The 17,121-nt window shown below is 37.2% G+C and overlaps 1 protein-coding gene across 9 annotated transcripts in view; it reads right to left on the bottom strand.

Annotated features, from left to right (window-relative positions):
* ARFIP1 (ARF interacting protein 1) overlaps positions 1 to 17,121 on the bottom strand; it is a 108,355-nt gene that overhangs the window by 73,057 nt on the left and 18,177 nt on the right. For 8 of the 9 annotated variants that reach the window (XM_080794716.1, XM_080794711.1, XM_080794715.1 and 5 more), the window contains one exon: positions 3,157 to 3,258. In XM_080794716.1, the coding sequence (XP_080650842.1) occupies positions 3,157 to 3,249 (93 nt within the window). In that variant the 5' untranslated portion in view covers positions 3,250 to 3,258. Of the gene's footprint in view, positions 1 to 3,156; positions 3,276 to 17,121 lie in introns of those variants that run through there. The other variant, XM_080794719.1, reaches the window with a different exon arrangement.

Below are 17,121 nucleotides of genomic sequence, written 5' to 3'. Positions count from 1 at the left end.
TCAACATCATTAGTCATTAGAGAAATGCATATGAAAACCACAGTGAGATACCATCAGAATGGCTAAAATTAAAAAGCATGAAAATACTAAGATTTGGTAAGGATGTTTAACATCTAGAACACTTATCTATTGCTGGTAGGATTGTCAACTGGTCCAACCACTTTGGAAAATTAGTTAACAATATCTACCAAAGCCAAACATCATGTATCTGGCAATTCCATTCTAGAGTATATACCCAATGGAAACAGGTGATCATGTACACCAAAAGACCTGTACCAGAATAGTCGTAACAGCTTTATTCATATTAGCCATGGACTGGAAAGAACTTAGGTATCCATCAATTGCAGAATGGATACACAAATTGTGGTATTAATTAACACAATGGAAAACTACATTACAATGAAAAAGAATTAAGCGAGTCAAAAAAGAGTACATAATGTATGATTCCATTTATTTGTAGTCAGGAACAGTTAAAAGTATCTATGATATAAAGTTAGAGTAGCAGTGATTACCCTGGGAGGAAGGGAAGTATACTGCCTAGAAGAGGGCAAGAGAGCCAGTTAAAGTCCTGGAAATGTTCTGTATCTTGATGTAGGTGGTGGTTCCACTTAAGCTGTACACGGAACATTTGTGCTTTTTTTTAAAATCTATGATCTTGAGGGTTTTTTAAAAGACCGATTTGAGAGAGAGAGAGAAGCACTCATGAAGACACGTGCACAGCGGGAGGAGCAGAGAGAGAAAGGGAGAAGCAGACTCCCCACTGAGCATGGAGCCTGATGGGGTATAACCTCACAACCCTGTGATCATGATCTGAGCCGAAATCAAGAATCAGACATTTAACAGACTAAACCACCCACGTGCCCCATTAACATCTGTGCTTTTTACTGTGTATAAGCTACAGCTCAAAACAAAACAAAACGAAGACAAGAAAAAGAAGAGGCTTAAGGTGGCAGGTGAATCTCCAGAACAATGCAACATTTTGCATGTATGGCATTTTTCTTGGACAAAAGTCATTAAGACTGCCTATTAGAATATCAACTCCCTGCTGGCAGGTATTTTTGTGATTTTTATTCACTACTATATCTCTGTACCTGGTACACAGCAGATACCTGATAAATATTTGCAAAATAAGGGGCGCCTGGGTGGTTCAGTCAGTTTAGCGTCTGCCTTCAGCTCAGGTCATGATCTCAAGAGTCTTGATCGCTTGCTGTTCAGTGGGGAGTCTACTTCTCCCTCTCCCTTTACACCTCCCACACCCATTCTTGCTCTCTCTCTCTAATAAAATCTTTAAAAAAATATATTTGCAGAATAAGTTTGCAAAAGGAGCTGTTACCAAAAGTAAAATGCAGCAATCATTAACTAAAATCTTAGTATAATGAGTTATTTGAATTAACAGAAGTTTATAAAGTAATTGCTAGAGTCTAATGATGGTAACTTGAATTAGCTTATTATGCAGATGTGTCTTAGTACTTTGAAACACAAGAAAGACTAAATCTGAAGTGAAAACTTCCTTTTTATGTTCAGAACTTAAGGTCTCTTCCTTCTGTGAGTCACTCTATATTAGGTCATAGGGGCTCAGAAACCAAGTTAAAACACTTGCAATTAAAATAAACCTGAAGTCTGAAGACACATCATTGTTTCCAAAAAATTGCTAAGGCAAAAATAAGTGAAATTCAGTGGGACTTACTAAAATCAATTATAACAATCTATCTAAAACTGGTTTCTCCTCAACTCTAGGGGTCATTTGGCAATGTCTGGAGACATTTTTGTTTGTCACAACTGGGGCGTGCTATTGGAATCTAGAAGAACAGGTCAGGGATCCTCTTAACCATCCTTTATGCAGAGGTGGGCCCTCTACAACAAGGAGTTTATCCAGCCCAAAATGTCCCTAGTGCTGAGATTGAGAAATCCTGATCTAAAATATCACCTTTTATTAAAATAAAGGATTTTAAAAAATAAAAGTTTTATTCTCAAGCATATGAACTAACTAAATAGTCTTATTTGAATTATAAAATAAGTTTCTTTCAACTATTACTTTTTCAAAAATATAAACACTATATATATATATATTTTTTAAAGATTTTATTTACTTATTTGATAGACAGAGATCACAAGTAGGCAGAGAGGCATGCAGAGAAAGAGGGGAGCAGGCTCCCTGCTGAGCAGAGAGCCCAATGCTATGCGGGGCTTGATCCCAGGACCCTGGGACTATGACCTGAGCTGAAAGCAGAGGCTTTAACCCACTGAGCCACCCAGGCGTCCCTAAACACTATATGTTTAGAGTTTAAGTTGTACAGGTGCACCTGGATGGTCCTGAGTTCAAGCCCCATGGTAAGAAAAAAAAAAAAAAAAAAAGGAAAGTTGTACACATGTATCAAATGTCATAAAAAGATATAAAAAGATATTTAGTGTAAATCTCTCCAGAGATAATAATCATCGCTATCATTTCTAGGACTATCCTAGGCATATTACTTACTTTACCTTATTTAATATCGATATCCCCATGAAAGTAAGATTCTCATTTATAGTGATTAGAAACAAGAATTAGAAGAGATTAAATAAATACTTGCCTAAGATTATACAGCTAGAAATGGCATAGTGGAAATTTGCACCCACATTATCTCCAAACCCCTGGTGTTTCCATTAAAATGCATTAAATTTCAATTTCAAATGAGAGTGAAATCAAAATTAAAAGCACCCCAAGTTTCATTTTCCACAGAGTCAATATGCCACTTTAGAAAGTGAATAGCAAAGTCAGGAGACGCCTCCTTAGGAATTAAGGAATTAATTCTTTTCCTTAGAAAAGAAATCAGTGCCAATTTTTGAAAGGATAACCTATAGTTAATATTTTTTCTTATCACAAATAAAATTAAGTAGTTTTATAAAGTTATATGCCAAAGTCATCAGATATACTCTTATTCTGGTCATACAACAGAATTACTGATGATAACATCAAAGCCTAAATGCTTACTGGCTGGGAGCTTAATCTGGACAACTCACTAACATGACCCACGTAGTCATCCTTACATGGTAACAGATTCTTAACACTTTAACCAGTCTAAGAAAATATTCCTATATTAAACTCTATTACTTTCATCTCAACATTTAAGGGCTTATCATGATTCTCTGTATTAAGAGAAAGAAAAGTATTCTTACCCTATTAAAGCCATGTTCACGAGAATCATCAACTTCTCCATTACTAGTCACTGGAATTTCTGCTGCTGAATTTTTGGGAGATTCTTGAGCCATGCTAGACTCCTTAAAAAAAAAAAAAAAAGTTGTAAACTACACCAAATCATAAAAGGCAAATACTGAGAAGACTATTCATGTTTATAGCACTTAAAAGCCATTATTATAGCATCTTAAAAAATAATTACAACCTACCTAACACGTATAAACATGATAGCAATCTAATAAAATATGCATCTGGCATTTGAAACTGCACTCAACTTAGATTTCTTGTTTTAAAAAAAATGTTACTTGTAAATCCCAGTGGGCAATATCCTTGCCTCACAGTGTAATAACAGACTAGCAGTTACAACTGAAAAAATATCACAGAAAGCTAAGAATGATTATTAATTCCACTACAGCAGCTCTAGTTTTTCTGTTGTATAAAATGGGCTTCTAGGTCAGCTTTTGTCTTAAGGATTTCCCTGATATAACAACTTTTATTTTGTTTTTCTTTTAAAGATTTATTTATTTATTTGAGAGAGACAGAACAGAGGGAGAGTGAAAGGGAGAAGCAGACTCCCTGCTGAGCAAAGAGCTTGACTCCAGGGCTCTCCGGAGCTTGTTCCTAGGACCTGAGCTGAAAGCAGATGCTTAACCGACTGAGCCACCCAGGCACCCCATATCAAAATTTTTTATTTTATTATTTTTTTAATGGTCTTGAGATCAGCTCACTATTTTTTTTTAAAGAATTTTTTTTTAAATTTATTTGACAGAGAGAGAGAGCACAAAGTAGTCAGAGAAGCAGGCAGGTATGTGTGTGGGGGGGAGCAGGCTCCCTGCTGAGCAGAGAGCCCGATGCGGGGCTCGATCCCAGGACCCTGATGTCATGACCTGAGCCGAAGGCAGAGGTTTAACCAACTGCATCACTCAGGCACCCCTAAAAGTAGTATCTATTTTAAAGGAACTTGAAATGTCTTGTTTGGAGAATATCTGACTACTTTATGCATAAATTTACAGAAATTCAGTGACCTCTACTAAGAAAAACTCTTTCACAGTCCCTAATTAAGGAGTGGCCACTAACTGAATTAAAGAAGATAACAGGCTGGCTGATCCACAATTGTAAAAAAACACAACATAAAATTTACCATCTTAACCATTTCTAAGTGTACAGTTCAATAGTATTAAGTATGTTCACACTGTTGTATAATCAATCTCCAGAACTTTTTCACCTTATAAAACTGAAACTCCACACACATTAAACAACAACTCTCCATTTTCCCCTCACCCCTAAGCCTTGGCAAGCATCATTCTACTTTCTGTTTCTATGAATGTGACTATTCTGGATACATCATCAATGGAATTGTATAGTATTTGACTTTGTGACTGGCTTATTTCACTTAGCATAATGTCCTCAATATTCAACTATGTTGTTAAAATGTATCAGAATTTTTCCTTTTTAAGGCTAAATAATATTCCATTGTATGTATATACCACATTTTATCCCTTCATTCATCCAATAATGGACACTTGGATTGCTTCTATTGTAAATAATGCTTCTATAAACACAGGTAAGTAGATATCGCTTCAAGATTCTGTTTTTAATTCTTCTGGAAAAAAAACCAGAAGAGGGACTGATAAATCATACAGCAACTGTATTTTTAAATTTTGGAAGAAATAGCATGCTGTTTTCCATAATGGTCGCACTATTTTATAGTCCCACCAACAGTGCACAAAGGATCCAATTTCTTCATATACTTCCCAACAATATTTACTATTTTTTGGTAGTAACTATTGTACCAGGTAAGAAGTAATACCTCCTTATGGTTTTGACTTATATTTCCCTGATGATTAGTAATATTGAACACCTTTTTATATGCCTATTGGCCATTTGTATATCACCTTTGGAGAAACGTCTATTGAAGTCCTTTGCCCATTTTCTAAATTGGGTTGTGTTTTTATTACTGAATTATAGGAGTTCTTCCTATATTCTGGATATAACCACATCAGGAGTATGGTTTGCCAATATCGTCTCCCATTCCATAGGCTGCCCTTCTACTCTGTTGATTTTGTCCTTTGATGCACAGAAATTTTCAGTTTGAATGTAGTTCAATTTGTCTATTTTTACTTTTGTTTCCAGTGCTTCTGGTATAGTATTAAAGAATTCTTTGCCAAATGAATGTCATGATGGTTTTTCCCTGTTTTTTTTTCTTCTAAGAGCTTTATAGTTTTTTTTTTCCTTTTCAAGATTTTATTTATTTATTTGACACAGAGAGAAAGAGAGAGAGAGAGAGAGATATCACAAGAGGCAGAGAGGCAGGCAGAGAGAAAGGGGGAAGCAGGCTCCCTGCTGAACAGAGAGCTTGATGCGGGGCTCGATCCTAGGACTCTGAGACCATGACCTGAGCTGAAGGCAGAGGCTTAACCCACTTAGCCACCCAGGCGCCCTGAGCTTTATAGTTTTAGGTCTCATATTTAGATCTCTGATCCAATTTGAGCTGATTTTGTATATAAGGGTCCAACTTCCTTCTTTTGCATGTGGATAACTCAGCTTTCCCAGCACCATCTGTTGAAAAGATTTTCCTTTTTCCATTGAATGTTCTTGGCATCTTGGATTCTTTTGAGATTCCTATTTTCCTCACTGCTAGTGCATCCTTACAATACACCTAGATTACCTGTGGCTGTTGGAGTTAGATATCTGCCTCTTGCAAATAAGAGACACTAGTTATTTGGTCTCTAATTCAGCCTGGAAAACTAAGATTTAGCTATCTAAAATAATCACCACTCTTTCCAATTGTAAGGTAAGTTCTTACTTTCTTTTTCCTAAAAGCAGGTGGTGATTCAACAGGTATTTAGTATCTTCTAGTAATGTACATGGGATAAAGCAAAAATAGAAATCAGGTCTTAGGCTGACATAAACCTAAAGAGTAATACAGACCAAAAAAATGAATAAGTAACTATAATACAGTGGGGTGAACACCAGAGGGAAGCACTCAACAATGTAGTGGTGAGCATTAAGAGGGAAAACTTAATCAGCAATGGTATTTACGCTGAATCTTGCAGGATAACAAATTGGGATACAGTAAAGGAAAGATTCTAAATATAAGGAATAATAGGAACACAGTGGAAAAGAGTCTGGTATATTCTAGAAATTGCAAGTAAAGCAACTTGGTTACAATGGTAATTCCTCATTCATATACTCACTGGTTCAACTGATCTATTGAGCACTTTAATGTGACAGGCACAATTTCAGACACACAAGACAGAGTGGTGAACAAAACAGATAAGACTCTCTATCCTCATCAAGCTTACATTCTAGTTGGGGGGAAAAGCAAATAAATATGCATGTCACAGTCGTAAGTGCTAATGGGCATGTATATGTGCACATGTGCTGTTCTAAACAGAGTGGTCAGAGAAAACCTCAGAAGAGGTTAGTAAGTCATAAGAATATTGGGGAGTAGAGCATTCTAGGCAGAGGGAATAGTAAGTACAAAGACAAGAAGGTGGGAAGAAGCTCAGCTTTTCAAGCAAAAACAAGAAGGCCATGTGCCTTGAGGGAAGAACAAGGAAAGAAGAGAGGAAATGCCAAAAGACAGCCAGGGGCAAGAACATGTGTGGCTTTAAATACCATCATAAGAACCCTGGATTTTATTTTCAGTGAAGTAAGAAGTCACTTGAAGGTTCTGAACGTAAGAATGAAATGACCTGACTTATGTTTTTAAAAGATTACTCTTTTCCTGCTGTGTTGAATTAAACTGTAAGTGAACAATGGCAGCAGCAAGGAGAACAATTAGAAGGCTAACAAAATAATCTAAGCAAGAGATGATGGTGACTTAGAGAGTCAATGCAGCTTTCTTAGTATCTGTTTTAGAGCTTCATTAGGAGAGCTAAGAGGGACATTTCATAATGATAAGATTAATCAGAAATATGCACTAATCATAAATGTGTATGTTGGTCCCAATAATAGTGTTTCAAAATAAATGAAACAAACATTGACAGAATTAAAGGGAGAAACACAAGTCCATAGTCACAGAGATCTTACCATGAAACTCATAGCAATTGAAAGAACAACTAGATAAAGAAAATCTGTATAGACACAGAAGATCTAAACACTGAGTTTACTGACAGAATAGTAAAATCAGTAATGGCAGGATATACATCACTTTCACATGAACATGACATGTTTAGCAAAACATCATATTTGGGGGCATAAAATAAGCTTCGATAAATATTAAAATGATATAAAATATGTACTCTGACCGCAGTAGAACTAAATTAAAATCAACTGCAAGCACCTGGGTGGCTCAACTGGTTAAGCGTCTGCGTTTGGCTTGGGTTGTGATCCCAGGGTACTGGGATCAAGTCCCATATCGGGACTCAATCAGAGTCTGCTTCTCCCTCTGACCCTCCCCCCTCTCATGCTCTCTCTCTCTCTCTGTAATAAATAAATAAAATCTTTAAAAAAATTATAATCAATTGCAATAAGATATCCATGACCCCATCACCAAAATCCGGAAATTAAATAGTACATCTAAACAATTAATGGGACAAAAAAGAAATCATGAGGGAAAAAAATATGCTGAACTGAATGATAACAAAAATAATGTTTGTGGGATGCACCTAAGAGAGCAATTTATAGCTTTTAAATGCTTACATTTGAATAGAAGATCTTAAGCCAATGATCTAAGGATGCACCTTAATAAAAAAAAAGAGCAAATTAAACTCACAGTAAGCAGTAGGAAGGAAATAAAAATAAACACTAAAAATTAAGGAAACAGTACAAAAACTGGCCTGTATACTTCAACAAGCTTAAGCTCGTGAGAAACAAAGAGATGAAACGTTGCATGAAAGAGGAGACTTCAAAGACAGCTAATACAATGTACAATATGGACTGGTTCACAAACAAGGAGAAAGACAGTTGCAGAGGACATTATTAGAACAACTGTGGGTTAAACAACAGCATTGTATCAATTTTCTAATTATATTTTCTAATTTTGATAAACATACTGAGATTCTATAAGAGAAAGTCTTTGCTCTTAGAAATAAAGGGACATGATGTTTGTGAATCACTCTCAAATGGATCAAAAAGGAAGTTGTATATACACAGAGAGAAAATGTTCAAGTAAATGGGACAAAACAATAGTTGGTGAATCTGGTAAAGAGTTTAAGTTTTCAGTATGAAATCTTATCAAAATTAAGTTTTTAAAAATAAAATAACAAGGCGGCTAGAAAAGTATGCAGCAGCCTATCATGATGGGCTTCAAAATGCCAGACAAAGCATGGACTTCATTCTAAAAGGGGTAAGGAGAAAGCAGCAGGAGAGCCTGATCAATTTATTTTAGAGAGCAGTCTTGTGGGAGATTAGATTGAAGGGAAAGAAGAAAAAACTCCACACACAAAAACTACTTAAGACACTATTTTACTGTTCAAGAAATAATAATGATCTAATTTAAGGTTGTGGGAATAGAAAAAGGTGGATTCAAGAGTTATTTATAAGGCAGAAGAGGAGCGCCTGGGTGGCTTAGTCAGTTGAGCGTCCGACTCTTGATTTTGGCTCAAGTCATGATCTCAGGGTCGTGGGATCATGAGCCTCAAGTTGGGATCCACGCCCAGCATGGAGTCTGCTTGAGATTCTTTCTCCCTCTGCCCCTCCTGCTTGTGCTCGCTCTCTAATAAATAAATCTTTTTAAAAAAAAAAAAGGCAGAGAAGACTTATAGTGTGATTGGATTGTGGAAGACAAAAAAGGAAGAAATATCTAGGATGACCTATGCCTCCTCCTGCCCCATACCTACTTTGTGGTTTGGACAATCAAAAAGACAAATATGTCACTCACCAAAGTGGGAAAAGTAGAGGTTTATTTGGCTTTGGGAAGGTCAGAAAATGAGTTGTGTTGTAGACATTCTGAATTTGAGAATGTGGGGTATTCCAAGTCTACCAGTACATGAGGGATTTCAAAATGCAGGTCTAGAGCCTCAGACAGAACACATAAATCTGGGAGTTATAAATATAGGGATGTTGATGGCATGAACTGGTAAGAAGGAAAAAGAAACTGAAGCGAAGCATCCAACGGAAAATTAAAGGGCAGAAAACACTGCAAAAGAGATGGGGAGAGGGACAAATAGTTCATGATGCAGACACAGCAGAGAAAATTGTAACAGTAAAACTATATGTTGTTTTAGTTTACAACAAATGTCCTGAAAATGAAAAGTATAATGAATACAACTTTATGCCATAAAGCGGTAATAGGAATATTCATTTGCCAAAAGATACACAAATATTCCAGCTATTATCTGCTCACTCTCTTACCCACAAAGAACAACCTACTTTTAGAAACATCACTTACTAAACATTAATTACAGAAGTGAAAATTAATAGCCAATATGAAAATTGGCAGAATAGGGCTCAAAACCAAAAACTCCATGTCATTTTCCTGGATAAAAACCATTCATAGTACTTCACTCATGCTTTAAACTGAAATTGAATTCGAATTTAAATTTAAATTAAACATTAAAAATAATTGTACGAAAGGCTTTGGGGAATAATTACATCCTTTAGAAATAAAATTAGAATCTCTTCTAAGATTCATGTTATTTAAGGTTTGCTATGGTCTGAATGTTTGTAGCCCCCACTTCCCCAAGTTCACATGTTAAAATCCTAATGCCCAATGTGAAGGTATTAGGAGGTGGGTCCTTTAGGAGGTGCTTAGGTCATGAGAGTACAGCCCTCATGAATGGGATTAGTGTTTTTTTTTTTTTTAAAGATTATATTTATTAATTTGACAGAGAGAGACGCAGTGAGAGAGGGAATACAAGCAGGGCAAGTAGGAGAGGGAGTAGCAGGTTCCCCGCAGAACAGGGAGCCTGAGGCAGGGCTCGATGCGGTCTCAATCCCAACATCCCGGGATCATGATCTGAGCGGAAGGCAGATGCTTAACCGACTGAGCCACCCAGGCACCCCACCACTCTGTTCTTCTTAGGAAGGCCTAGCCTCGGGAAAAACCAGAACCTAACCTGCTTGGATACAATCAGCCCCTAACTGACCTCAGGAAGGGAAGTAACCAAATCCAGCACACTCTAGTTATCTTGTCCCACCTAAACAAGGGAGAGAAAAACTGAGAAACACTTGTGAAGTTCACATACTGGAGGCACAGGCTCACTAAAAGATTGAGTCCTATCATAGGACTATATAATGCTTCCCTTCTCCCATACTCTACAACATAGCTAAAGATCTATTTACAGCAACTCCTTTTACATCCTATCTATCAAGAAAAAAATTATAAGGCCTACCCAAGGCAAAAAACAGAATTTGAAAAAATGGAACAAGCATCAAAACCAGATATGGCAGGGATATTGGAATTATCAGACTGGGAAGTTAAAACAACTATGATGAATATGCTAAGGGCTATAATGGACAAAGTAGACAGCATACATGAACAGATGGGCAATGTAAGCAGAGACACAGAAATTGTAGGAAGACCAAAGTAGACAAATATTTCTTAGGACAAAAAAGTATAAAACAATAAAAAAGAAATGCTGATAATCTGGGCTTCATCAAAATTTGTCTTCAGGGGTGCCTGGGTGGATCAGTGGGTTAAAGCCTCTGCCTTCAGCTCAGGTCATGATCCCAGGGTCCTGGGATCGAGCCCCGCATCGGGCTCTCTGCTCAGCAGCGAGCCTGCTTCCTCCTCTCTCTCTCTGCCTGCCTTTCTGCCTACTTGTGATCTCTGTCAAATAAATAAATAAAATCTTAAAAAAAAAAATTGTCTTCAAAGGGTACCATTAAAAAAAAAATGAAAAGGCAAGCCACAGACTAGAAGAGGATAAATGTAATATATGTATCTGACAAATGACTGGTATTCAAAATATGTAAATATGTACATAATAATATAATGAGTCTTACAATTTAGTAATAACATGACAAATAACTCAAACTCAAACTCTGGTTAAAATTTTAATAGGCACTTTACAAAAGAAAATATATGAAAGGCGAGTAAGTACATGAAAAATGTTCAACATCACTAATTATCAAGGAAATGAAATTTAAACCCAAATTAAGATACAACTATATACCCACAATAATGGGCTGAAGTTTAAAAAGACTGACAAGTGTTGGTAAAGAACACCTGGAATTTGCATAATTTACATGTTGGAGGGAATGTAAAAAAGTACTTCACTTGGAGAAATGTTTAGCAAATCCTTATGAAAGTAAATATACACTTGACCATACCAATATACACTCAGCCATTCTACACCTAATCATTCACCACAGAAATTAAAACAAATTTCCAAAAGAGACTTTTATGAGCATATTCATAGCAGCTTTATTCATAAAAGCCCCAAACTAGAAAAAAAGTGTTCATCAATAGGTAAATGGATAAACAAACTGTGGCACGTATACATAACATAATATTCCTCGGCAACAGAAAGGAATGGATTCCTTATGTATGAAGTAACTGTTAATTAATCTCCAAACATTATGTTGAGCCAAGAAAAGCCTGACACAAAAGAAGAAATACCAAGTGATCCCATTTATATAGAATTCTAGCACATACAAAATCTCAGCTGTTGCCTTGAGACAGGGGGAGGGAGGGACTGACTACAAAGGGACACAGAAACTTTAGGATGACGGAAACATTCTCTATCTTGATTATGATTATGGTTTCCCAAGCTCATACATTCGTTAAAACTCAATGGACTATGTATTTAAGTGGGTGCATTTTATCATATGAAAATTTTTATCTCAAACTGTTTTCTTTTTTAAAGGAAGGGTAAAATTCCATTCTAGTATCTCTAATGGTAGAGGATCCATTTCTCCTGTTAGCCCCAAATCTACCCAGAGAGCCCAGTCTGGTGGGGGGTAGGTTTATATCCTGATCATAGTACCTGTGTTTAAGGAAGGACTGACTTGCAGCTCTACAACCTAGTAGCAAATGAAGTTTGTCGTTTTCCAAAGTATGTTTCCATGACAAAAATATATTAGACCAATACCTTCTCACTATAAAAATCACTACACAGTCCTCAGTGTCATTTACAGATTATATATTTACAGATATATTCCCCACTTAAGCCAGTCTGAAAATCATAAGCACTTGCATTCTAAGAGTATATAAAAAATGGAAGAGCACTGAAAAAAAAAATCCCTGTTTATCAGATCCAGTGACACTTCTAGATCTTTAAAATTAGCAGTCGAGGCAATAACTAGTTTGCCAAATCAGACTTCAGCCAAGTATTGTGTGTGTGCGTGCACATGCATGTGCATGAGTACTACTACTTCTGGCTGCCCAGCCACAGCCCCCTTCTAATGTTGGGGAAATCCTCCAAATCGTAAAGCCAGGGAAAGGCAGAACCTGTGTCCCACTATATAAAAGTTCAAAACACCAGATAATCAAGCAACTACCTGGAGCCAGATTATTTGGGTTCCACACACTAGCTATGTAACCTTAAGCAAGTTTCTGAAGTCCTCTTTCCTCATCTGTAAAATGGTAATAGTACCTACTTTGCAGAATTGTTGTGAGAATAAAACATATATATGAAGTACTTAGAAAAGTGCCTGACTTATAAGAAGTACTGTCTAAGTTATTATTCTCTGTTTTCCAAGCTCTGGGGGCACTACCATATGACCTAGGTTCTGTCAAATAAAAGGTACTTGCCCCAGACTTAAGAGTCAGAAACTAGTGATAAGAAGAAGGAGGGATGACAGGAATGCCCTCCGGAGCAACCGTAAGTTTCAGCAAGCTCAAATTCTGGGTCAGCAGTGGCCAGAGTGCTGGCAGCAGCATCTAGGCACCACAGCTCGGAGGGCTGGCAGTACGAGCTGCTGCATGTGGTGCTAGGCAATGACAGCACTGGGACCCTCACTGAAACAGTGCTGAGTCATGATTTGGGGCAGAGTCCTAGGCATGAAGCCTGATTCTGGCTTTCCAATCTTTCTGACAATTCTGTAAGCTACCTCCTATCCTCTTAGCGAATGTCTGTTCCATGTAAGTGAGCTGGAGTTGGTTTCATTGCCTGCAATGTAAGACCCTGACATCAGAGCTGCAAGAACGGAATAAATAGAAAACGGTCTTATGAATGTTTCAGGGTATCAAGTGAAAACTACAAAAGGGTTTAGAAATTTTCAGAACATTAGAATGTTATGAAACTTGTTTGATAACTTCATGGTTCCCTAATCTAACACAATAACTGAAAACCTGATCTTCATCGACTGCTTTCTACACGCCAGGCACTGTGCTAAGCACATCACATTAATTATTTCATTTAACCCTCACAGACGCCTTGTGAAGTAGATGAGATTTTCCCAATTTTACAGATGAAGAGAACAAGGACTAGGAAGGTTAAGGAACTTAAATAATTTAAATAATGTACCCTCTGCAAATGGAGCCCTATAAGAATTTTAAGAGCTAACACTTACTGAGTACCTCCATGTGTCAAGCACTATTCTCTTTTTCATATATTAACTGATTTAGTTCTAATCGCTCTATGTGCATTATCTCATTCTAATGTACATAGCATTGTTATTCCTGTTTTACAGGTAAGAAAACAGAAAGATTAAGAAATTTGCTTAATGACATACAGCTAGCAAGTGAAGAACTGGGATTCAAATGTGCCAGTCTGGCTTCAGAGACCTGATTTTTAACCTCTACATTATACTACCTTTCCAAAGGCGACTGAAATACATCACTGGGCCATGCCAACCAAATATTCAGATATTTATGTGAGTCAAACCTACTACTTTCTTAATGTTGACAACTTGTACTGTTGTTTCTTCTATTTCCATAGCATCGTGCACAGTTAAAGAGTAGCACTGTCTTTATCTGATCCTCATTTCCAACAACCGAGAATGAAGCATCAGCCTCCAATTACATCATTAGTGCTGTCTTTTGCTAACACCACTGTCCTAGAGACAGCTGTATCCTGGAACTTCCCACTCCCCACTGTGGGCAAATGCAGAATTAACCTAGGACATGTGTGAATCAGGAGCTTCAGGACACTAAGTCTGTTACTGCAAATGGCATCAACTGCCAGAAAATATGTATGTGCTATCAATGATCCTAATAACTCTATGGTTTTCAACCAAGGCTGATTTTGCACACCCCTTCCCCCAAACATTTATCAATGTCTAGAGACATGCCCCACATTCTAATGGTGGAGATGGCGTGTTACTGGCACCCTGAAGGGACAGGACAGGGATGTTACCAGATATCCTGCAATGCACAGTGCACATCCCCCACAATAAAAAATCACCTAGCTAAATGTCACAGTGTCAAGGCTGGAAGACTCTGTAAAGAGCCTGATGCTATAAACTGCTTCTTTCACTAGTGGGTCCCATGAGTCTTAATTCTTACTTTTAATGTAATAAAAATAATGATAACCCATTCCAAAGCATGGACCAACTGCATTGGCAGGGGGGAGGATTATTCCCCTAGCCCCCTATTCCCCTACCTAATCTCCAGCTGCTTCTCATACCATTCTCTCCTCCAACTCTCTCCAACTTGGCCAGTTAGGCAACCAAATACCTACTAACTTCATCTTCATCTTCAGGATGCACAGCAACACTTCTCCCTGTCTATACAATTCCTAGTCTATAGCCTTTTCTGTAGTTACTAAAGACCTAGGCTAAAAGAAAAAAAGCTCCTGTAATTTTTTTCTGGCACAACTGGTGTTTTTCAAATTCTTATTCAAAATATATCTTGACATTAACATTTATAAAGGCTTTACATATGACAGTCAGCATTTACAGGTGAACACCGTATGGAAAATAAGATACCACATTAACAAAAATTTACCCAGACTAAAAATCTATCTTAAAAATGAAAGAGAAGGCATACTGGAAGTGTATTTCTTGCTGTTATCAATTTATTACATTATTAATGGTAAAACCTAATTTCTACAATGCTTAGAAACAAGGTAGAAACTTTCTAAAAAAGATGTAAAAGAATTTGTCATAGCTCTGGACTTCTCCAACTACACAAGGTACTATATCTCCCAAAACACACACACATTTAACATTGTTCTCTACTCCAATTTACCACTGAGCAAGCAAAAATAAAGTGATATAATATTAAGCTTGAGGTTTTTCCAATTCTTTCTTAAATCTACTATTCACAAAAAGGTACCTGAAAAATCATTAAAAAGTACTGTGAAATATTTCCAGTGCTCAGTTCACTGGTACATATATTCAGCAGGTACACTGTTCTAACATGTAGCTATATTTTCTGCTAATTTAAAGGACTAAATTGCTAATTCCAGTCAATCTGAGACAAAAGAGAAATGAAGAAAGTAAACAGTGTGAAAGGAGAAGAGAAAGTAGCCACAAATATTTAACTCTAACTGTACTAGTTACGGCTTCAAACAATGAAGGTTGCAGTGCTTAGTGGACTAATTATGCTGGTCAACAGAGACCATACTTTGTTCCAATACCAAAAAGCACAAATGCCTCTGTGTCAGATGAAATTATTTACATTTTTGTTTGCCTACAAAAAGAGAAAGCAATTACATTAAACTCATAATTCAAATAGCCTTTGAAATTTCCTTCTGTATTAGTAAAAATATGACCTTCTTTAAAAAGTAGTTAATGTATTTATTATAAAGTGTTAATTCAGCATGGTTCAAAAGTATTAGGTGAATAAGCCTCCTGTATGAAGTCTATGTTGAACTAACCAACATATCAGGAAACATGGATTTAAGGAACAGCCTTGCCGCTTTTCATAAGTTTATAAAAGTCACTTTATTTTCCTAAGTTTCAATTTCCTCCTTATAAAATGAGATTATTAACCTCACCTATGTATCATAAGAATCAAATAGAAATTGCTTGGAAAACTGAAAATGCCCTATCACATAAAAATGTCACAATTAGGGGCGCCTGGGTGGCTCAGCGGGTTAAGCCTCTGCCTTTAGCTCAGGTCATGATCTCAGGGTCCTGGGATCAAGCCCCACATTGGGCTCTCTGCTCAGCGGGGAGCCTGCTTCTCCCTCCCTCTCTGCCTACTTGTGATCTCTCTCTGTGTCAAATAAATAAATAAATAAATAAAATATATATTTTTAAAATGTCATAATTATAGCACACTGGTTTCAGCTAGGCTCCAAAATTCCAAATACTGGAATAGGTCTATCAACACTAATACTTAGCAGCATAGCTACCCTTGCTAACTTTTTCACTATGGATATCCTCCCTATGCTTTTCTAAAACAGACCAGTATCAAGACAGGGTTGAAAATGAATCCAAATGTTATTGTTTGTAGCTTTGTTCTTTTATATTTTACTCTATCTATCTTGGTAATTTCCTGATTTTAAAGATTTTTTTTAATTGTTATTTATTTGACAGAGATCACAAGTAGGCAGAGAGGCAGACAGAGAGAGAGAGAGAGAGAGGGAAGCAGGCTCCCCACTGAGCAGAGAGCCCGATGTGGGACTCGATCCCAGGACCCTGAGATCATGACCTGAGCCGAAGGCAGCGGCTTAACCCACTGAGCCACCCAGGTGCCCGGTAATTTCCTGATTTTAAAAGGAAGATGACGGAGCACCTGGGTGGCTCAGTCAGTTGAGTGTTTGCCTTTGGCTCAGGTCATGATCTCAGGGTCCTGGGATGGAGCCCCGGGTCAGGCTCCCTGCTCGGCGGGATTTCTCCCTCTCCCTCTGCTGCTCCCCATTTGTGCTCTCAAATAAATAAATAAAATCTTTTTTTTCTTTAACGATTTTCTTTATCTATTTGACACAGAGAGAGATAGGGAGAAAAGTGGGAAAAGGGAAAAGCAGGCTTCCCGCCAAGCAGGGAACCCGATGCGGGACTCAATCCCAGAACCCTGGGGTCATGACCTGAGCTGAAGGCAGATGCTTAACAACTGAGCCACCCAAGTGCCCCCAAATACATAAATAAATTCTTTAAAAAAAAAAAAAAAGGAAAAATGATTCTCAAACCTATGATAAAGGAATGGCTAAAGCAAATGAGGTAAA

Source organism: Martes martes (assembly GCF_963455335.1).
Source record: "Martes martes genome assembly, chromosome: 2".
Classification (NCBI taxonomy): Eukaryota; Metazoa; Chordata; class Mammalia; order Carnivora; family Mustelidae; genus Martes; species Martes martes.
The sequence above is the reverse complement of the archived record's forward strand: the minus strand, read 5'-3'. Positions and strand labels throughout refer to the sequence as shown.